This window comes from Protopterus annectens, chromosome 2.part2 (assembly GCF_019279795.1).
Source record: "Protopterus annectens isolate FY-2018-M chromosome 2.part2, PAN1.0, whole genome shotgun sequence".
Taxonomy (NCBI): domain Eukaryota; kingdom Metazoa; phylum Chordata; order Ceratodontiformes; family Protopteridae; genus Protopterus; species Protopterus annectens.
The window spans coordinates 708,682,856-708,706,545 of record NC_056730.1 but is presented as its reverse complement, the minus strand read 5'-3'; the positions used below and the strand labels follow the sequence as shown (position 1 = coordinate 708,706,545).

Genomic DNA, 23,690 nt, shown 5'->3' with positions numbered 1-23,690 from the left:
AGGGTTCCACAGCCATTAAGTGCCTGTAACTCAGACACTCTTCTTGCTGAAGTTATGGCTAAAAGCAAAGCTATTTTCCAAGACAGGAATTTTAACTCTGCTGAAGCAGCAGGTTCAAAAGGGGGAAGCGTGAGCTTTTCCAGTACAAAGTTAAGGTCCCAGGCAGGGGTGGGAGCTCTCCTAGGGTCCTTAAGTTGTTAGCCCCTCTCAGAAATTGTTTGATGAGGGTGTGAGAAAATAGAAGTGGGTCAGTATTATAATGAGCTGAGATGGCACAGGCATGAATCTTAATGGAGGAGAAGGATAGGCCTCTGTGTAATAGCTCTGCTAGGTAATTCAGGATTTGAGGTAAGGAGGACACTACTGTGTCCTTTCCTTGAGACTGATTCCAAGAACAATATATTTTCCACTTTTCAGCATAGGATTTTCTAGTACTAGGCCTTCTGGCTTCAAGAATGACGTCTAGCACCTGTTTTCTGAGGGTTTCTGGTGGTGTATTCAGGGGATAAGCCAGGCTGCAAGGTTTAGGGTTTGTAATTGTGGATGCAAAATCTGTCCCTCCTGCTGGGACAGCAGGGTAGGGGTCTGATGAAGCCAGGGTGGCACTGTTGTCAGACTGCGTAAGAGTGGGTACCAGTGCTGGCATGGGCAGTCTGGGGCAACAAGAATTGCCCTAGGCCTGTCCTGTTTGATCTTGAGTAGTACTTTTGAGAGGAGGCGCAGATGGGGAATGGCATAAATTGAGAGGTTTTCTCATTGGAAGGATAGGGCATCCACCTTCCAGGCCCTGCTGTGAGGGTTCCTGATGCAAAATTTGCTCTACTGGTTGTTTTTGGGGGAGGCACAGAGGTCCACCTCCGGTGTCCCCCATCTCTGGATTAGAAGGGTGAAGGTGTTGGGCTCCAATTTCCACATGAATGGGTCTAAGTGATTTCTGCTTAAGTTGTCTGCCAGTGAATTTTGTTTGCCTGGCAGGAATTGAGCTTGTAGATGCACTTGGTTGCTTAAGGCTGTGTTCCACAGGGCCATGGCTAACCTGCAGAGTGGGTAAGAATGGATCCCCCCTGCTTATGTACCACAAAACTGTGGTGGTGTCTGTTTTTATCAGCAGTTGTCCAGGAAGGATTAGGTATATGAAAGCTGGGCTTTCGGATACTGGCAAAGGCTCTTGCCACCCCCATAGTGCCTTTTTAGGCAAGGCTCGAAGGACAAACCCACCTCCATAGATAGCACAGGGAAAAAGAAACTAAGGGTAACGCTACTCAACGCCAGAAGTCTAAACCTCAAGATGCACGCACTCGAAGCTCTCCTCAGTATGGAGAATATCGACATCTGTGCAGTAACAGAAACCTGGTTCAAGGCTCCCGAGAGAACCCCAGCACTACCAGGCTTGGACCGAACCACAAAAGGAGGGGGAGTATCCATATTCAAAGATACTCACACCTCTGGGTTAGTGGCACTGCATGAAGCAGCAGAGACCATCCATGAGCAACTAACAGTGGGCAAAACTGCCTTTCAGTTTATAGCCTGCTACAGACCACCCTCCCAAACTCAGGAACCTCAGTCGGCCTTCCTCCAAACACCATTATACTGGGTGATTTCAACTACCCAAACATAGACTGGGAGCACTACTCAAGCCCCAATGCCCTAGCCCAAAGGTTCCTTGAATTTATAAACTCAAATGCTATGGAACAACTAGTCACCACTCCCACAAGAGGGGAAAACATACTGGACCCACCAGAAGTATACCCCTCATTGGTAAGATCGGACCATAAATTAATCTCACTGGACATCCACATCCCGACCCCACCCCCAGCCCAGAAAACCACAGTGAAACATTTCTCAAAAGCTAACTTCACACTTCTCAAAACCGAGGTGACATCCTTCAAAGCCCCCAGACCAGCGGAAACTACGGCCCAAACTGCAGAAACCTTTATAAACGCATTCTATGGACACCTTCAGGAATGCATGGATCATGCAAACCCAAATAAAACCAAGACCCAATCTTCCAAAGGCAGGCGTCCAATCTGGTGGATCCCAGCCATAAATAAGCTTTACAACAAAAGGAGGAAGCTACTACATGATAGAGCTAAATCCCTAAAAGAGAAGGCATCTCTGATCAGTACTAGCAAAAAACTATGGTCCCTCATAAAATCAAACAAGGCCAGCTTCGAGAGAAAAATTGCACAGGACACCAAAGATAATCACAAGGCCTTCTTTAGTTATGTTAGAAACCTGGGTGGTAACTCCCAGATATGTTCAGATTTAATCCAAAATGAAAAAAATACAATGAACTAACAGACATAGCCAACATCCTGGCAGACAGGTTCAGTGCAAACTACTCCCCCCCTTCCCCCCAAAAGAGCAAATATCTATCCCAGCAGAGAGTCGCCTCCCTGACATCTTAGATGCTCAGGTGAGAGCTGCCCTCTCCAAGGCAAAAAAACACAGCATCAATGGGACCGGACGGTGTCCCAGGCATCCTACACGAGCTCCAAGAAGGGCTAAAACCTCATATAAAGTTACTGTTTAACCTCAGCCTTAGTACAGGATATGTAACCAAGGAATGGCATACAGCAACAGTGGTCCCACTCTACAAAGGCTGTGCCTCAACGGACCCTGGAAACTACCGCCCCATAAGTTTGACTAGCCTGGTCTGCAAAGCTATGGAGCGGATCATCATGGAGCTCATAAACAAAGACATTGGGGACCTGCAGATGCTGGATCCTACCCAATTTGGCTTTGTTAAGGGCAGATCCTGCCTCCTGAACCTGGATGACTTCTTTGAAACAGTCACCAAGGCCATAGATGAAGGGAAGGTAGTCCACACAGCCTACCTGGACCTCGCAAAAGCCTATGACACAATGCCCCACTCGGGCATCATAAATAAGCTCTCCAGCTTAAATATCAACCCCTATGTCATAAGATGGGTGCAAACTGGCTCAAGGATAGAACCCACATGGGCAGAATTGCAGGAGCCATGTTAGACTCTAAACCAGTTACTAGTGGCATCCCACAAAGGCTCAGTCCTGGGACCTCTCTTGTTCGGTATATATTTCTCTGAGGTACAGGCTAACACGGAAGGACTATGGCTGACCAAGTCCGCAGACGACTGCAAACTGGGTGCCATAAGCGACTCGCCAACTGACACAGACATCCTCCAAAAGGGTCTCACAGAGACTGATAACTGGTGCCAGAACCACAGCCTAAAGCTAAATGACAAAAAGTGCCTAGTCATCCCCTTTGGGAAAAACAAAGTGCCCACAAATTACCACATAGGTGGTAATCCATTAAGCACGGAAGAAGTAATTAGGGATTTGGGGACCCAAGTGGATAGCAATCTTTCCTTTGACAATCACGTCACCAAAGTGGTTAGAAAGACCTTCTATATAGCCCACCTTAACACAAAAGGGTTCACATCTAGATCAAGAGAGGTCATTGTGCTCCTCTACTCATCACTCATCAGGCCCATAAGATAGAATACAATGCCCCATTTGGGATGTACCTTACCCGACACCTGCAGCAACTGGAAAGACCACAAAAGTACCTCATCAAGAGGATCAAGGGACTCACGATGACCTATGCTGCCCGGTTAAAGAAACTTCAGCTATACTCAGTTGCATACTGCCTACTCAGAGGCGACCTGTGCCTGACGTATAAAGCCATGTCAAAATCAGATTTAATGGACATGCTCCACCTCAGAAAATTCAAATCCCTTAGAGCTACGCGCTCAAGGGACTTAAACCTCAGCACAGAAATTAATAGAACATGCTGGAGGGACAGATTTATAACCCAGAGGCTCCCATCACTCTGGAATAGAATCCCAGTCCATGTCAGACAGAGCCACTCACTGCTTCTCTTCAAGAGAAATCTTGACAAGTGGATGGGAGATCGTAGGTTTACCCCAGGGATCACTTCTGCGTCACTGCTAGACATAGGCACAGTAAACTAACCTTAAAAGGGTATAGTAAACTCATTTAAAAGGGTGGCAAAAGCCACACTCTGGCTAGGCTTGTAAATGCCCTAGGGCAGATAGCCTAGTATCAACCTATGAAAGCGGTCAGAGCATTTTGTACACCTAGCATCTCCTTTTGGTTGATGTGTAGGAGAATTTGGCTTGGGCTCCAGTGGCGCTGAATGCATTTGCCATCCATGTGGGCCCCCCACGCATAGTCGGATGCGTCTGTGGTCAGGGTATGACTGGCATGGGGTAGAGTAAAATGCAGTCCCTTGATGTGGTTGCATGCTTCTACCCACCAAAGGAACTCTGCCCTCAGACAAGGTATGATAGGAATGACTGTTTCCATGTCCTGAGAATGTTGGCACCAAAGACTTTTTGAGTACTATTGAATTTTCCTCATATGCAGTCTTGCATATGGAATTAGCAGAATACATGTGGCCATGAACCCTAGGGCTTGCAGTATTTTTCTTGCGGTTAGCTGGGTTCTGGTGGCCATTTGTTTGAAGTCGTCTGTCGGACAGACCTATTTTTCTGAAGTGAGGAAATGCCATCTGGGAAGTTGTGCCCAGGCTTGCTCCCAGGAACACAATATTTTGACTGGGCACCAGTTGCGATTTCATTTCGTTGATGGTGTACCCCAATGAAGTGAGAAGTCTTTTTACAAATGCCAGGTGCTGAAGCAGCAATTCCTGGCTGTCCGCCTAAAATAGGCAGTCGTCCAAGTACGGGTAAATTTTGATATTTCTCTGCCTGCAGTATGCAATGGCTGGAGCCAGGCATTTTGTGAATACCCTGGGTGCAGTAGATAAGCCAAAGAGTAGTGCAGAGAACTGATAATGCATAGATCCTGCCCTGAAACATAGATATTTCCTGCATAATTCCCTAATGGGGATGTGCACATAAGCTTCTTTTACGTCTAGGGTGACTAACCAGGCATCCTTGGCTAGCATAGGGAGAAGCTGTTGCAGGGTAAGCATCTTGAATTTTGGGACTACCGGGAAGGTGTTGAGAATGGAAAGATCAAGGACTGGGCACCAAGAGCCCTCTTTCCTGGGTACCAGGAATAGTTTGGAGTAGAAACCCTGACCCCTTAGTTCTACTGGAACTGGCTGAATAGCTCTGATGTTGAACAGGGAAAGAACTTGGTTTTGAGCCTCTGCCCACTGGTTTGGAGGAACGTCTGGAAACCCGCTTGGGGTTGGCAGTGAATGGAAATAAAATTTGTACCCCTGGGATACAACGTTGCAGACCCATCGGTCCTGAGTGATGGACATTCAGTTTTTTGCATGAAGGGTACGTTTTCCTCCCAGGGGCACAAACAATTGAGCAGAAGTAGAGTTGAGAAGTCATTGTGAACTTTTTCCATAGGAAGGTGGCTTACCAGTCCCTGTTTTATGGGTGGGAGCACTCCATTGCTTAGATCTCTGCATACCCAGAGACTGTAGTCTGGGTGGTCTGTTTCCCCTGGGTCTTGTTTGGGAAGGCCTGGAGGAAGCTGGAAAGGACCAGTGTTTTGAAAGGAAATGCACAGTGAATCGAGGTGGTCACACTTGTAAGAATTCTACAACAGTTGCATAGATTTAGCTTTTTCTTCTATCTTTTTAAGAACTTCTTCTGCTTTGGTGCCAAACAAAACATCCTTTTTTAAAGGAGCGTCTAGTAATTTGGATTTGACATAATCTGGCAAGGTCTGTTCCTTCAACCAAGCATGACTTCTCAGTACAGAGCCAGTGACTGCGGCCCTGCAAGATGCTTCTAGGGCATCAAAGCCACACTGCAAAGTATGCTTACTAACTGGGTTTGCAGAATGCATAAGCTTTTGCAAATCTTTATTTTCTGCACAATCTGGAAATATTACCATTTTTTGTTTAATGAGTTCCATAATATGTTGCTGGTACTTCAGCACATGTGAAACTGGCAATTCAATGCCCTGATAGCAAGAGTTGCAGAGGTATACACCTTTTTAACCCATCTGTCCAAAGCTCTGGAATCCCTGTCCGAAGGGTAGGATTTTTGGCTGTAGTAGCCTTAATACCTTTAGGTCCCTGGGAAATGATCTCTGGATCAGCAGTAGGATTCTTGAAAAGAAACTTGTGGTAACCAGGTACTCGGTAGTACCTGTCAGGTTTCCTAGGGGCCTGATGAAAGGTAAAAGTGGATTCCATGAAAACATCATCCACAACATCCAGGACAGGGGGAATAGCTAAAGGCCTGTGCTGCGGTAGCTCTAAAAATTCTGAGTCTCTTTTTGGACTAAGGATAGTCTTGGCATTCCCAATGGAAATGCTCTCAAAGCATACAAGGTTTCAATAAAGAGAAATCCTCTGGAGGGGAGGCAGAGGGAATGGATTCCTCTGCATCTGAATCCTCATAAGCTAAGGACATGTCCTGATAATCAGAAAAGTCAGAGTCATCGGACTCCTGGTCTGTAGAATCTGAAGGCAACTGAATTCTTGGTCTCTTAGCAGGGGAAGGCTGGCTTCCCCTAATTAGCGTTATAAGGTCTTCAGCCCTTCTAAACATTTGCTTTTGTGGCATGGGGGCCTGAGCATGTGCTTTTGTCGCAGGTTTTCTAGGCGTAGTGCATACTCTGGGCCTAAGAAACTTGTTAGTTTTGGCTAAAAAAGTTGTCGGTTTGATTCGAACATCGGTAGGTCATAAAACACCCTCAGAAGCCGGTGCCTGCACAGCAGCTCGGGACCCATCCAAGGTAGAGACATCCGCTGGTTCCATAGTCGAAGAACCATCTCGCGGCATACCGGACTCCAAATAGGTCTCAGCAAAGGCCTGCAAATCCGGAGAAGCGGTCATCAGGGCTGCAAAAGCACCTCACTGAGTACCGGCGGAGTGGCGACTAGCTTAACGGAAGCATCGTCGGCAGTTTTGGACCTATGCAGTCTGTCTCTATCTTTATCCTTACACTTTTTCAGAAGATCAGTAGTCGGATGGCTTACTGAAGCCATTTCGGAATGCAGAGATAGAGAGCGAAAGAATTTAGCAACAAAAATAGCCCGATGATGAATGGTTCAGGCGTTAAACAAGGCACAAAACCGACAGTGAGGGACATCGCAGTCTGGGCCTAAAACAGGTGACGCAGTAAGAATGAAAATCTCTGTGAGGTACTTGCTTTCCACAGGCAAGATAAGTGTTAACTTTTTCTGACATCGGTTAGAGGAAAAAAAAAAGGATTCCCAACAGGGTACTTAGCTTTAGAAGACTTCAAGATTATCAACTCGAAAAACGAAAAGTTCAGGTAACGGCCAATCGGCACTTGCAAACAGCTTCTGCTTCGGGCACCTCCTCGGCAAGAAAGACTGAGAAGCGACAACATTCAACATGGAAATACTAAGAGTCTTTTATTCGGGCAGTATGAGGGCTACCTGCAGTTAGATAACCCAAGACAAGGAGAAGGTTACTGTTAGCTGCCTGTCGGGAGCCAGAATCCGCCACATAACACAAGCACTCAGGTCACTCCAGAACAAGTACAAATATGACTCTGTCATTGTTCATGTTGGTGTGAATGACCTGAGACGTACCTCCCTGGACTACATGAAAAGAGACATAGAAGAGCTCTCTGATCATGTAGCCCAGGCGGGTATGACTCCGACCCAGAGTAGCATCCAGCCCTCACCAAGAATGATATCTCAGTATAAAGAAAAAATGATCAATTTCAAAAATTGGCTAAGCTTCTGGTGTCATTCAAAGGGGATCCAGTGTCTGTCAGCCTGGGATGACATGCTCGACAAGCCACGTTGCTTCGCAAGAGACAGCTTGCACCTGTCACCCCTTGGGTTTCGAATACTGGCCAAGGCTCTTGCTGCCCCCTTAGTGCCTTTTTTAGGCAAGGCTCAAAATTCAAACCCACCTCCGTAAACAGCACAAGTAAAAAATTGAGGATTATGCTACTCAACACCAGGAGTTTAAATATCAAAATGCATGCGCTCGAAGCACTCCTAAGTATGGAGAACGTTGACATCTATGCAGTAACTGAAACCTGGTTCAAGGCTCCAGAGCGCACTCCAGCACTACTGGGCTACAACTCATACCACACATTTCGGCCACAGAACACGGACCGAAACACAAAAGGAGGGGGTGTATCCATATTCATCAAGGATACACACAACTCTAGGTTAGTGGCGCAGCATGATACCTCTGAGATCATCCATGTGCAACTAACATCGGGCAAATCTGCAATGCAAATTGTGGCCTGCTACAGATCACCCTCCATGACCCAGGACCACCAACTCCACCTTTCTGAAGACACTGGAAAACATGAAGGTCCTACCGAACACCCTGATCTTGGGAGATTTCAATTACCCTACCATTAACTGGGAAAACTACTTGAGTACAAACTCCCAGGCTCAGCGCTTCCTGGAATTTATCAACTCAAATGCCCTGGATCAGCTGGTAAACTCCCCTACCAGAGGCCACAACATATTGGACCTGGTCATCACCAACATGGGCGACAGGTGCTCCGTACCAGAGGTCAACCAGTCACTGATTAGATCAGACCATAAACTAATCACCCTGGATGTCCACACCCCACCACCACCCCCAACCAAGGAAACCACAGTGAAAATCTTTTCTAAAGAAAACTTCATCTTACTTAAGGCAGAGGTGGTAAGCTTCACAGCCCCCATGCTAAAGGATAACACTGCCCAAGATGCAGAATCCTTTACAACTGCACTCTATGAGCACCTACAAGGATGCATGGATAGTGCCATCCCTAGCAAAACCAAGACTCACTCCCCTAAGAGAAGGAAACCAGTCTGGCGGACCTCTGCCATAAACAGGTTATACAATGAAAGGAGGAAACTAGTTCAGAAAAAAAGCAAATCCCAAGGAAAGACATCCCTGATCAGTAACAGTAAGAAACTAAGGTCCCTCATAAAATCATCCAAGGCTAACTTCGAAAGAAAAATAGCCAAGCATTCGAACGATAACCACAAAGCATTCTTTAGCTATGTCAAGAATCTAAGTGGCAACTCGCAGATATGCAAAATAGCACAAAATATACTGAACCTACTGATATTGCCAACATAATGTCAGATAGATTTCAGTGCAAACTTCACCTCCCTCTCACCTTCAAAAGGGCCCACAACAATACTGGAAAAGTGTAGTGTCCCGGAAAGCACAGAAGCACAGGTGAAAACAGCCCTTTCAAAAGCCAAAAACACAGCATCAATGGGGCCAGATGGTGTCCTAGGCTGCGTCTTGCAAGAACTACAGAACGAACTAACCCCCCACCTAAACACGCTGTTCATCCTCAGCCTCTCCACAGGCTACGTGCCCATAGAATGGCGCACAGCAATGGTTATTCCGCTCCACAAAGGAGGGGCCACAATTGACCCAGGTAACTATCGCCCCATAAGCCTGACTAACCTGGTCTGCAAGGCTATGGAGCGCATCATCATGGAACTCATTAACAAAGACATTGGGAACCTCCAAACACTTGACCCGACCAAGTTCGGCTTTGTTAAGGGCAGATCATGCCTACTAAACCTGGTTGACTTCTTCGAGACAGTTACCAAGGCCATAGACGAGGGAAAGGTTGTTCACACAGCCTACCTTGACCTCGCCAAGGCGTTCGACACCATTCCTCACTCTGGTATTATAGAAAAACTCACCAGCCTGAACATAACCCCCCTACGTCACAAGATGGATTGCCAACTGGCTTACAGACAGAACTCACACGGTAAGAATAGCGGGCTCCAGGTCTGACTAAACCAGTCACAAGAGGTGTCCTGCAAGGCTCAGTTCTCGGACCCCTACTGTTCGGCATATATTTCTCAGAAGTACAGGCAAACACAGGAGGACTATGGCTAACCAAGTTCACCGATGATTGCAAACTGGGAGCCATAACTGACTCTCCGGTTGACATGGACATCCTCCAAAAAGGCCTTAGTGAGACAGACACCTGGTGTCAAAGTCATGGCCTCAAGCTAAATGCCAAAAAATGCATAGTCATCCCGTTTGGGAAAAACAAAACACCCACAAATTACCACATAGGCGGCAGCCCCCTTAATACAGAAGAGGTAATAAGAGATCCGGGGACCCAGGTAGATAGTAATCTCTCCTTTGACAATCATATTGCCAAAGTAGTTAGGAAATCCTTCTATGTGGCCCATCTAATTACTAAGGGGTTTGCATCTAGAAATAAAGAGGTTATAGTGCCCCTCTACTCGTCACTCAGACCCATCATAGAGTACAATGCCCCATTTGGGATGTACCTCACACGACACTTCCAACAGCTTGGAAGACCACAAAAGCACCTCACCAAGAGGATTACTGGCCTCAAACATATGTCCTATGCAGCCCTACTGAAAAAACTCCGGCTGTACTCAGTGGTATATCGCTTACTCAGAGGTAATGTCTGTCTGACTTGCAAAGCTATGTCCAACTCAGAATTGATGGACATGCTCCACCTAAAGAAATCCAAGTCACTGCGAGCCACCCGCTCTAGTGAGCTAAACCTCGCCACAACAATAAATAGAACATGCTGGAGGGATAGAGTCCTGTCACAGAGACTCCCCATGCTTTGGAACAAAATTCCTAACTACATTAGGCAGAGCCCCTCACTAACACTCTTCAAGAGAAGCCTTGACAAGTGGATGGGTAACAGAAAGTACACCCCTGGGATCACTTCATTGGCTCTGCTTGACAGAGGCTCAGTTAATTAATCAATGGGGCGGCGAAAGCCGACACTCTGGCTAGGCTTATAAATGCCCTCGGGCAGATAGCCTAGTACCTACCTCTGAACCTAAGTGTGATGCTTGCAACAGTGAAACACAAAGAACATCCTCACAATACACATCCAGGGTGGCAGCAAGGGATGCACCATCTGAAGATGAAACATTTTCCACCAAAGCCCAGGACTGGTGCGAGTTCAAGCCCTCAGCAGCAGAGGAGAAGCAAAGTGCTTGCAGGAAATGGGTTGACTAAACAATGGTCTTTAAGAATAATAAGGCCTTTACAAATGCCTGATCACAGAATGATGAATAACTCATTTTTGAACTGTGTGAAAGATGTTCTCAACAATCCTTGGGCTAAGAGCTCTCAATGGCTGTTATCTTTTTACATACGAAGTAGGCCAAAAGATTCTCCCTATGTTCCTCTCAGTTACAAGAATATGATACTGGTACTTGTGGCAGTTAGTGTTATGCTCCTCCCTAAGACAGTAAAAGTAATGCTGATGTGAGTTTTGGCTGGATATGCAATTGTCATTTAAGATGCTGGCAATTAGTTAGATATGCGAGTGCAAGACTTTGCTGATGACAGCAAGCATCATTATCTGAACTGTATGCCTACCAAAAAACTGTGAGTAGACGGGGATGCATGCTTTCAGTGTGCTATGACATTACTTTTGAAATGCATTTACAAAGGTGCAAGGATGTCAGTGAAAAGGTTCTTCCTAGAACTTTTTGCCAAATTGCAATTGATGGAGAAAATAAACTCAACCAAGGGGATGCATGTCGATTCACTGAAGGTAATTTCATAAAACGAAACAAACCAAAAACCAGGCACCAAAACCACCTTCAGCAAACAATATAACATTTTTTTTTTTTTTTTTTTTTTAACAAGGGGCAAGCCCCCCTGCACCTCCCCAAAGCTTATATAAACCAACTCCAAGACTGGACAGCAGTGGAGCAAAAAGCAAATTCCACTGCCAATGAAAACAGTTTCGGCAAACAGCACTTACTCTGTGTTTACTGAAAGTACATTCATCTACATGACACATTTCTCAACTAAGGACTCATTGATGAGGAGCGTGCCAATATACAAGTTGTGGTAATTTCTCTAACATCAGAAATGTACATACATAAATTCTGAACAGTAGTGAAAACACACAATTAAATGTAATGATTTAAGCAAAACATACCAGTTAACTTTTCCGTTTTAAGTACAAGGACATCTTGATAAAACATCTTCAACATTTACTAGTTAAACAGTAGTAGTGAAAGGTTTAATGAAAAAGAATTATCGTAATTTCACAACATGTTATAAAAGATTAATTCTCTACAATTACATATTTCACAGAAGATTACCTGGCATGGATGGTGCTAATTTTCTCTGTCCTCTGTTGTCTACTGTTCCTTCATATGCTACTGTTACATCATATATGGCATCTATATGATCCTTCATTGAGTCAATGGCAACATGAGTTGCCTTTACACGAGGTGTTAATACATGCTGTAAAACTGCAAGACCTAAGAAAAAAGAAAATCAGAAAAGTTAAATAAGAAGTAGTACAAGACAGAGTGCTTACTTAGTAATGCTGCATGTCCCAGAACAATGTGAGACTTTATATCCAATACGAAGTAACCTCAATAACCCAAGGGAAAATGAAGTTCTACTACAGACAATTTACTTGAGCACCCAATGACATGATCAGAACATTGAATACGGAGTTAACCCAATTATCTTACATTTTTTTATTATTTCAAAAACCAAATTATGATTAAACAAACTAACTTTAGAACATCTTAGGAACAAATGTTGATTTAATTTAACAATGAATGAAGAAAGTGAAATTCCTAAAATAAACCCAGATGTGATGTTAATCATTAGTTGTTGCTGTTGTTGTGTCTTTCGGCTTTTCCCGGTTAGGGGTCGCCACAGTGGAACTCCGGTCCGCTAATGATTGGTAGTTGATTTTTACATGCCGAGTTACCAGCCCTGATGCACAACCTTCAACGAAGGTACACCCATTCACGCACGTCTCCACGCAGAAGACGCTCTTGCTGAGAATCGAACCAGACAGCGTCTTGCTGTGAGGCGACAACGCTACCAATCTACATTCTGTGCCATTCACACAAATACAGGTTTAATGCCAGCTGTTCTACAGTCTGCTACTATGTGAGGTAGCAATGATATCACTTGCTTAGATGTAAAACCTTACCAGAGATATCCCATCATATGTGTGCTTATTCCACAAGGAGCAGAAGCTCCAGTCCTCAGGGATATTCTTCTCTTGCAGGTTATACACCAAGCAGAAATCACTAAGGTCATTATGTGGGCAGTGTTAACAGCACACACTGGTCAGAGCAATCAGCCAATGTGCTAATTATTCAACAGTGATGGTGGCAACAGCAGCAAGTATTGCTTCTAGTAGGAGACTAGACAACGTTTACACTCAGGACTCTGAGGTGTATCCATTAAGAAAATGGTTATTTTGGGGATGGAACAGTCTGTACGTGAAGGAAATGATCATCTCCCCGTCTTGCTAGACAGTATGTGTGAGACAGAGAGACACAAGTTGAAATACAGCACTGTAATCCTTATTTTTTGACGTGATCACATTTAAAAGCAAGTTCGGAAAATGATGATTTTAGGGGATGGGGGAACAACCTCTGAGCAACAGCAAGTGATCACTGATCAGGAGCATCTGTGTCTATACAAATGCACATACACACGTATACTTTTATATATGTATGTACATGAATATTTATATGCATATAAGCATTCTTACACACACCAGGAAATATTAACAAGTCCATTACTTAATTCATAAAATCAAAAGAGTACTCAGAAATGACATTTTTTCTTTTGCTGTCATGGCTGTGCCAGGGCAGTTTGTATATGATAGCAACCAACAGCTGATCTGGCCACTTTGGTTCAGTCAAGTTTTGAGTTAAGATTATTTATTATGTTGTTGCAATAATTTCTTTCACCTCATCACAATCAAACTTACAAGGTACACCAACTCATACGTTAACACTTTGATAACATTTTATACACTCAAGGTTTAAGAGGAGATGTGGTATAACTCAGCACTCAATGAATGCAAGGTAGAGAAACTAATTCTAGTCAGGATGCCAGTCTGATGCATGAAACAAACATACAAAAGTGTATGCACTCAACACAAACACTGATGCATATATTATATATGCCTCTTGGCAAATCTGAAGGATTACTAAATTATCAATGCCACATCTCTGGTATGTGGGAAGGAACCAAAGCATCCACCAAAAAACTATAGTGACAAAGGAAGGACACAAAGCACGGACTCCACATAGAAAAAAAAATATGAAACATGCAGAGTATACATCTTTAAATACTAATGAGCTACCTGTAAGAATTTTCAGGCTATGTGATTGACATTTTCACAACAGTTCACTTTAATATATAGACCTTGTGAACACATCCTCAGTACCTCTGTTATGTTTATTCATCATCCTGACAAATCCACACATATTGCATGATTTAAGAAGTGAAGACATGTTTGAAAAAATAAACTAAATTTGCTTTCACGAAGAAATATACATACTTTCCATACTACAAATCACTGAAAGTACTCTAGCTTAATTCACAATAGAAAAACTGTTTCAACTTCATCCTCTTGGAATTCTCTCAATACATGGAAAATTAGGAGAAAATTTTAATTTTGATTTATTCCTCACAGCTTGTGGCTTAGCCAGAAAGCTTGAAATGAAACAATACACAACATTTCTAATTACAGCTGTGGGAAAAAATTAAAGGTATTTAACAAGTAATTTTGTTAAAGAGAAGAATAACAACAAAAAAAAAGAACTTAAATTATTACTGCTCCCAGAAATAATTTGCAATTTGACAACTGTTCTTCACAACAGCACAAGGTCTTGTATGGCCTATAGATGCTTATGTTACGAAACTGAAAAATACAGCCATTCACTCTGAAACTGATGAGGTGCATGACTCAGTATTAGACGGAATAGTATGCAGTATAAAAATGATGAACTAAGGTAAGGGGAATACTTTTAAATGAAAAAAACTAACACTGTCAACAGTTTAGGATGATTGTGAAACACATCAAGTTACTAAAACAATTACATTAAATGATAAAACTGGTTGGTGTAAAATAAACTCTAGTAAACAGTCAAATATATGAAATAATGCAAAATCTACACCACCAAATGATGAAAGAGAAAATAATATCAGCAGTGCCTCCAACGAGAAAAAACCCATGAGATCACTGAAATGCAAGTCTCATGTAGTTGGCATGGCTATAAGATGGACAAGTAGGCACAGTCTTACTTTTAATAAACATTACAGAATACGTGTTAGAAAACATTTTTCTAAAATGCATAAAACTAGACGTGTTAAAAAATGGTTATGTTGTTGAGCAGAAACATGTTAAAGGCCTGCTTTTTATTACTATGAAAGAGACAAAAATTGATTCACTGAAATCTGAAAATGCCTCTGCGGCATACAGACAAACAACAAAGTCAGACTGTTGGAAAAAATACTGAAAATAAGTTTTAAACTATGCATATCTGCAGAATATAATACAGCGGACAGGTTTAAAGCACTGGTGTACAAAAATGCTGAACAAATTGCTGCATGCACAATGTTACAATATACTGGTCAGAGGGTGGAGCCGTTGGAACAAAAAATATGAAAGGGGCACTATCTCAGATTTTTTGCTAGACGAGTTTGTTTACATTTTGGTACTGTGCAAGTCACATGTTCACCTAGATGCAAGGTTTTCAGAGAGCCTTTTTAGCATACTGCAGGTCGGATTACACAAACTCTCACTGGGGGTTTGTTAGAGGAAGTGCTTAGTTGCAGTTTGTCCTTTTCTATTCTCCTTCCCCCGCTCATGAGCAATTAGATTAGCTGAATGACTGGATTTTACTCAGCTAGAGAGGCTAACTTATCACACACTGACCTGGAGCCTCTTTAGCAATGAAGTGATAGCTGCTTCATTATGTAATTGTTTTTCTTTTGTAAAACTGTCTCTAATAATTATTCAAGCCCAGGCAATAGTATTTTTCATGCTTGTTGCTACAAATCTTTTTCCTTCCAGCGGCAATTATTTTTCATATGGTCTGTTATTAGTGTTGCTTGTTAGTGTGTGTTGAGAGGTGTGGTTTTATAATCATACAGATTTTCCCTAATTTTACAGCACACCATTGCTTTGGACAGTTGTGCCTTGCAAGGAAACATGTTGAGTAACAAATGTCCAAACATTCTAAAATAATAAAATAATTTGCATCTTTTCTCTAAAAATGTCATGCAGCTTTGGAACTGAATCTAATCACTGTTCTAAAAGTATTTTCTCATTAGCTGATGTTGTATTTTATCCTTCAGAAATCACATCATAACTATTTGTCTGATTCCATCCTACTGTATTTCTTTTCTCACTTTTTTCTGTCATTCATTGTGGTAAAATGTTTTCAGTTTTCACATCTTTCCTGAATGTTTGAGTGAAGTATAGTTAGTTTAAACTAATTAGCATTTGAAAGTTGAAGCAAATGCAGTCGATACATTTCTCCGTATACTTTTCAGCATCATCCTTAGTATATTATGGTAGGTAAGACTAAGGCAGTAAAAATTAAGTGCTGCAACCAAAATCTCATGCCATCGATAACCCTATATTTTAACAAGTTATAGTAGCTATTTTTCTATGTATGTATGTAAAGTACAGTTGTGTACACTTACCATAAATGTAGACGTTCTAGTGTATTCACTGTTGTAGTCATTACATTTAGGGTAATCTGCTGGCAGGTTGCCCTCAGTCGGCCTGATTAACAAAGTCTTGGGTCCTGCGTCGGTTGCAGTCCCTTCTTCCATGACGTCAGGTCGTCAGGGGTATAAAACATGCATTCAACACCATTACATCAGTTTTTCTTGCCCCAGATGTCAGGTGCCCCCCCTAATGGGGAGCCAATAAAATGAAAAAACACAAAAATATACCTCCAACCAAAAGCAAATACATCAAAAAGGCTTTTAAGCATAGTAAAAGAAAGTAGAGGTATAGCCAGAGAAAAGTAGGGGGCTGGAAGGAGGGTAACCAGGACTGCAACAGTGAATACACTCGAACATCTATATTTATGGTAAGTGTACACAACTGTACTATGTTCTTCGTGTTTCACTGTTGCAGTCATTACATTTGGGTAGATTCCCAAAGCTATGGTTGGGAGGAGGTGCTTATACAGCATTAGGGCTAGCTATAAGGCCCTGCAAGACAGCAGTGGCAAAACCAGCTCTGGATTTAGAGAACATTGGTAAATGATAATGCTTAGTGAAAGTATGTACAGAACTCCAGGTAGTAGCTTCTAGAATATCCCTGGTAGGAACACCTCTGAGAAAGACTGCAGAAGTAGATGCAGCCCTGGTGGAGTGAGATCTGATCCCCTGGGGGATAGGTTTTCCATGGTGCTTATAGCAGAAATGAATGCAATTGCTGAGGGATGATAAGGGTGAATTTAAGTGATTAGCCAGGCTGCAAGGTTCAATGTTGGAAACTGAGGGTGCAGAATTTGGTTCTCCTGCTGAGACAGCAAGGAAGAGGTCTGAGGCAGGTGCCATGGAGATATTTGTGAAACACTGAGCAGGAATGGGTACCAGTGTTGGCGTGGCCAGTCTGGAGCAATCAAAATCATTCTTGGTTTGTTCTGTTTGACCTTTAGCAGAACCTTGGAGAGCAGAGGTAGAGGGGGAAAGGTGTAGACTGATAGGCTTTTCCAGCTGAAGGACAGAGCATCCACTTTCCAGGCTTCTTTGCGGGGAGTCCTTGTACAAAACTTGTTCAAATGGTAGTTCTGGGGGGAGGCAAATAGATCTATGTCTGGGCTCCCCCATTTGCTTGTCAACATGTTGAAAATCCGTGGTTCAAGTTTCCACTCGTGTGGGTCCATGAGATTTCTGCTTAGTCCGTCTGCCAGTGTATTCAACTTTCCTGGCAGGAAATGAGCTTGTAGGTGCACTTGGTAGCTCAAGGCTGTGTTCCGCAATGCCATGGCTAGTCTGCAGAGGGGGTAAGAATGTGTACCCCCCCCGCTTGATTATGTACCACATAACCGTGGTGCTGTCCACCTTTATCATTAGTTGTCCTGGAAGAATGTAGTCCTTGAAGGCTGTCAGAGCCTTCTGTACAGTTAACATTTCTTTTTTATTGATATGTAGATGCATTTAATTTGGGTCCCATTTGTCCTGAATGCACTTCCCTGCCAGGTGAGCCCCCCATGCATAGTCTGATGAATCTGTAGTTAGGGTTTGGGCAGCAAGGGGTAGTGCGAATGGCAGTCCCTTGTTATGGTGGCAGGCCTCTGCCCACCATAGGAATTACAGGAGTAGGCAAGGTATGACAGGAATCATCGTTTTCAGGCTGTCACAATGTTGACTCCATAGACTTTTTAAGTACCACTGTAGTTTCCTCATATGCAGTCTTGCATATGGAATTAGAAGAATGCAGGAGGCCATGAACCCCAAGGCTTGCAGTATTTGTCTTGCAGACAGCAGGGGTTTTGTGGCCACTTGTTTTAAGTTACCAAATTCATTTGCTTCTCTGGCGTGAGGAAAACCATCTGGCCAGTTGTATTCAAGCTTGCACCCAGGAATGTAATCTGTTGAGAGAGTACCAGTTGTGATTTCTTTTCGTTTAAGGTGTACCCCAGGGAACTTAGAACCCTTTTTACAAACGCTAGATGATTTAGAAGTATGCCCTGGTTTTCTGCCTGAATTAGACAATCGTCCAGGTATGGATATATTTGAATATTTCTTTGCCTGCAAAATGCAATAACTGGAGCCAGGCACTTTCAGAATACCCTGGGTGCAGTAGATAAACCAAAGGGCAGTGCAGAGAACTGATAATGCAAGTAGCCTGCTTTGAAGCATAGGCATCTTCTGCAAGATTCCCTGATTGGGATGTGCAGGTATGCTTCTTTTAAATCTAGAGTCGCCAACCAGGCATCTTTGCCTAGCATAGGAAGTAACTGGTGAGGAGTCAGCATCTTGAATTTTGGAATGTCCAGAAAGGTGTTTAGAGTAGACAGGTCCAGAATTGGATGTCATGATTTGTCTTTTCTGGGTACCAGAAAGAGCTTGGAATAGAAACCTTGTCCCTTTTCCTCTTCTGGTACTGGTTGAATAGCCCCCATGTTTAAGAGGTAAAGTACTTGTTTTTGAGCCTCTGTCCAATGATTTGGGGGCAGGTCTGGCCACCTGTTTGGTGCTGGCAACATGTGGAAATGAAATCTGCATCCCTGGGACACTATATTTAAAACCCATTTGTCCTGGGTTTTGAGTTCCCAGTTCTTTGCACGAAGAGCAATATTTCCCCCCCAAAGGGGCGGCTAAAAGGTAAATACTTGGTCATTTTAAAAGGAAGTCATTGAGACTGTTTACCATAGGGGGGTGTCTTGTTATTTCCAGATTTGGAAGTGGAGGCCTCCCATTGCTGAGTTCTGAGAGTCCCCTGGGATTGAAACCTGGTGCTTTTGGTGTGTCTGGGTTTGGCTTGAGAGGATCTGGAAGGAGCTGGAAAAGACCAATTCTTAGTAGGCCAGTGCCTACTAAATCTTGGAGATTGTACTTGTAAGAAATCTTTAACAGTTTGCATAGATTTTAGCTTTATCTTCCATCTTTTTAGAACTTCTTCAGCCTTATTGGCAAACAGACAGTCCAGATTTAAAGGAGCATCCAACAATTTTGCTTTAACATGATCAGGCAAAGATTGCTCCTTAAGCCAAGCATGCCTCCTAAGCACAGAGCCAGTAACAGCAGCCCTGCAGGAGGCCTCTAAAGAATCAAAACCATATTGCAAAGTATGTTTTCCAACTTGTTCAGCAGAATGCAACAAATGATGTAAATCTTTATTTTCCACACAGTCAGGAAACATCATCATTTTTCTGTTTAAGCAGTCCAATAATATGCTGTGGATATTTTAACATATGAAATTAGCAGTTTAAAGCCCGGATTGCCAAGGTTGCAGAAGTATAAACCTTCTTACCCCATCTATCCAGCGCCCTGGAGTCTCTATCAGAAGGGGTAGGATTTTTAGCAGTAGAAGCCTTAATGCCATTGGGCCCCTGAGAAACGGCTTCTGGATCTGCAACAGGATTTTTGAAAAGGAACTTGTGGGACTCAGGAACCCTGTAGTATCTGTCAGGTTTACAACAGCTCACGGCCAAAGAAATCACCAGGACCTGGATGCAGATGGAATACTGCAATAATTCCTTTATTTCACGTTTAACATGCACGAATGAAAACAGCTCACAAGTAAAAAACTGATTGGAAACAAGAAATACAGTCAAGCGCTTTCGCCCGGGCTCTCCCAGGCTTTATCAAGACGATAAAGGTTTACTAGGAGCCAGAGGCAGGGAATCAGGGGCCATACTGGATTCCAAAAACACATCATCAACAATGTCTAGTGCAGGAGGTATAGCCAAGGGTCTATGCTGAGGTAGGAGGAGGAAATCCCTAAGCCTCTTTTTTGAATCAGAAAACTCCTGACTTTCCCCAGTGGAAATGCTCCCTTAAGGTATGTAAAGTTTCCCCAAAAGAAAAATCCTCAGGAGGGGAAGCAGAGGGAATGGAATCCTCTGCATCAGAATCCTCATAAGTAGGTATGGACAAATCCAAGTCATTAGAAGAATCAGAACAAACATGATCAGAAGATTCATAATCAAGCTCAGCCGTAGGCCTCTTAGAGGGGGGGGGGGTGACTACCCCTAATTAGAGTAATTAGATATTCAGCCATTTTGATCATTTGTTTTTTAGGCATAGGGCCTGAACATGTGGCCTGGGCGTCGGTTGTTTAGATATAGATCGAGATTTAGGCCTTAGTAATGAAGGTGGAGTCGATTTAATATACAAGTCTGTAGGCCTGAATACACCCTCAGAAGCCGTGCCTGCACAGTGGCTCCGCACCCATCCAAGGTAGAGACATCTGCGGTTTCCATAGGTGAAGCCTCTCACAGCATACCGGACTCCGATGGGTCTCAGTAGAGGCCTGCGAATCAGAAGTAACGGGTATCAGGGGCTGCGAAAGCGCCTCACTGGAGTACTGGCGACTGGCTTAGGAGAAGTGTCGTCGGCAGTTTTGGACCTCAGTGGCCTGTCTCTGTCTTTATCTTTGCGTTTTTTCGGAATCCCGGTAGTCGGATGGCTACCTGACGACATTTCTGGATAATTAAACAGAGAACTGAAATATTTAGAGGCAAAAATGTACCGACGACAGATAGTGCGGTGATTAAAGCACAAAACCGACTGCAAGGTACGTCATGGTCAGGGCCTAGGCAAGGAATACAGTACAAATGAAAATCTTTGTGAAGTATTTGCTTTCCACAAGTAATGCAATTATTAACTTTTACTGACATCGGTAAAGAGCAAGAAAAAGTTTCCCCAATGGGGTACTTAGCTTCAAGTTGAAGACTTCAGTTCTAAAACTCGAAAACGAACATTTCAGGAGTCAGCCAACAGGCACTTGCGAACTGCTTCTGCTTTGGGCACCGCGCGGCAAGAAAGACTGATGCGATGGTGTCAGATGCATGTTTTTATACCCCTGACGACCTGATGTCATGGAAGAAGGGGACAGCAACCGACGCAGGACCCAAGACTTTGTTAATCAGGCCGATTGAGGGCAACCTGCCAGCAGATTACCTTAAATGTAATGACTGCAACAGTGAAACATGAAGAACATCATATAATCTATCTTTATATTCATGTGGTTGGAAAACAACAGCCTCTACATGTGTTACTGACAGATGTGAAATTCTAGGCATTCTTGAATGTCTATAAATTTCAGATTAGCTACATATCTGATAATGCAGGTCTTTTGGTGAAACTGTGTATGCAGTGCACATAACTGTTTCAGAAGTGCAATTCAAGGTTACTACTGTCATTGTAAACTCGTATGTTACCTGCTAGATAGCAAACTGGTTAATGGGTGTAGCCAACTCTTTTGTTTGAGAAGCATTCTGTCTTTAAAAAGAGTATTTACATGTGGTTTCCCACAGTGATCAATTCCACAACCACTTGTCATCGGTTTACTTCTACAGTGTTAAGGCTGACATCAAGAATTTGTAGCTGACCAAGTCTGGAGTTGCCACAACCTCATCTGACTTCCAGATTTTTTCAGTGGGAACTAGCATGCGGCAATAAGTGGTGCCTGCAGCACAGCCTAAAACTACATGCCAAGAAATGCAGCAGTAGAACTATGTCTTTAGCCAAAACTGACTCTGTCATTAGGGACCCGAACACTTTCACTGACAATCAGTCATTGTTTAGTCATTATGTATCCACTAATGTTAGGAAGCTGTCATTGAAAGGGGCCTAAAACTAGGTATAAATTAGTCCTGCCACTGGGTACTTACAATATGGGATATTGTCACTAGGCTACTGATGTTACTCTGAATCAATAGCCTGCTGTTAACCCATGAATCTATGAACCTAATTATGTACACTTCTTTCATTTTGGCATCACTACATGCTAGCAAACCAGTATCCTTGACCAGACCCATGAATGGTATTCACAATCCTATTAACTACTTCTGTACATCTACTACATGACAGCATCACATAACATAGTGTTGTATAGTTCAGAGAAGTGAGAAAACTTAAAAACATATACAGATGCAGTAATGTCCTCCTGGAAGTCGTAGTATGACATGAATGAGCAATGTTATTGACATAAGGCCTGCCAGTACACTTCTGGATGACCCAAACCATACAAGCACATCCCAGCCCCTGAATGAGAAATAGTCTACTCACACAAAATGTATTGTCTAGACAGCAAGAATACAGATCTAATGCCAGTGACAGAATAGTGTTCCCACTCAATATGTCACCATCTGGTGGTTGCTCTCACTGCTCTGCACTGATAAGCTGTGAAGTGCTTCACCCTATACCTGAATGCATCAAATGAAAACAAGGACGTGTTGTCTCAGTCCAAGTATAGGACTGCCATCATCTTTTCAAATGTCCACAACAGTACACACAAGGTATGGTCAGTGTGTTGATGTCACTTTTAAGGTTTCTACAAATGTCTGACTACAAACTACTACCAAATGTCTGACATAATGCTAATTAAATGTAATAATAATTAAAGGGTAATGTAGCCATAATGACTTATAGAATATAATATACCAGGCAGTACAACATTCATACACTGTGTACATAGTTTTCTATCAATTCACTTTCCCAACAACACACACAGCTCTGCTGTTATCCTACAATATGGAATTATACTTTTAGTACATCTGGGTGCTGACTAGCCTGCATCACATTACTGTTCTGTCCTTGTCTTCAACTAGGTTATCCACACCCTCATGTGTGTAACTACCTCTAAATTTAATCAATAATGTGTTCTGAGCATATATGTGTGTGTGTTGTCTCTTAACTTTGTGTTTGTGTGTATACAATGAATAATCATCAATGACTTCAAAAAAACAAAACATCAAACAAACTCATTGGTGATTATCATTATCATCACCTAAATCATCTCAAAAAGTAATGACAAATGTAAAACATGACTTGTGACTCACTTTGCACCTGCATAGTTACATATGTATCTCAATATATAATTAGATACACATGCATACATGTGTATGTATACATGCATGTATATATGCCAATCTTTATGCTTTTTTTGCTCGAGTAATGTGCATGCATACGCCTATGTGTATGCATGAATATAGGCAATTTATTCACATATGTACACATCTTATGATTAACAGACATGGTTGATAGCATCCATATTTACACACACCTGAATAAAATATTTTTATGTTCACCCACAAATATGGTGCTTATGAAAGTATATACTAATAACCACACAAATTTTCATACTCATTATTGGGCTACAAATATCTCTGAATTGGATATGCCCTGCATGCATACCTCTCAGCTATACAGATTTTTTTCAGAATGTCCAGATTTTTGCCTCATACGTTTGGTCTGTTTCTCATAAATTTAATGATTTCTGGCAAATCATTGAGGACTGAAGTCAGAACATAATGACAGACAT

The 23,690-nt window shown here is 42.8% G+C and overlaps 1 protein-coding gene across 1 annotated transcript in view; it reads right to left on the bottom strand.

Annotated features, from left to right (window-relative positions):
- Positions 1–23,690, bottom strand: part of LOC122795777 (1-acyl-sn-glycerol-3-phosphate acyltransferase epsilon-like) — an 800,499-nt gene that overhangs the window by 200,170 nt on the left and 576,639 nt on the right. Inside the window, exon 6 of the mRNA XM_044064106.1 lies at positions 12,007–12,168. Coding sequence (XP_043920041.1) covers positions 12,007–12,168 — 162 coding nt within the window. The remainder of the gene's footprint in view (positions 1–12,006; positions 12,169–23,690) is intronic.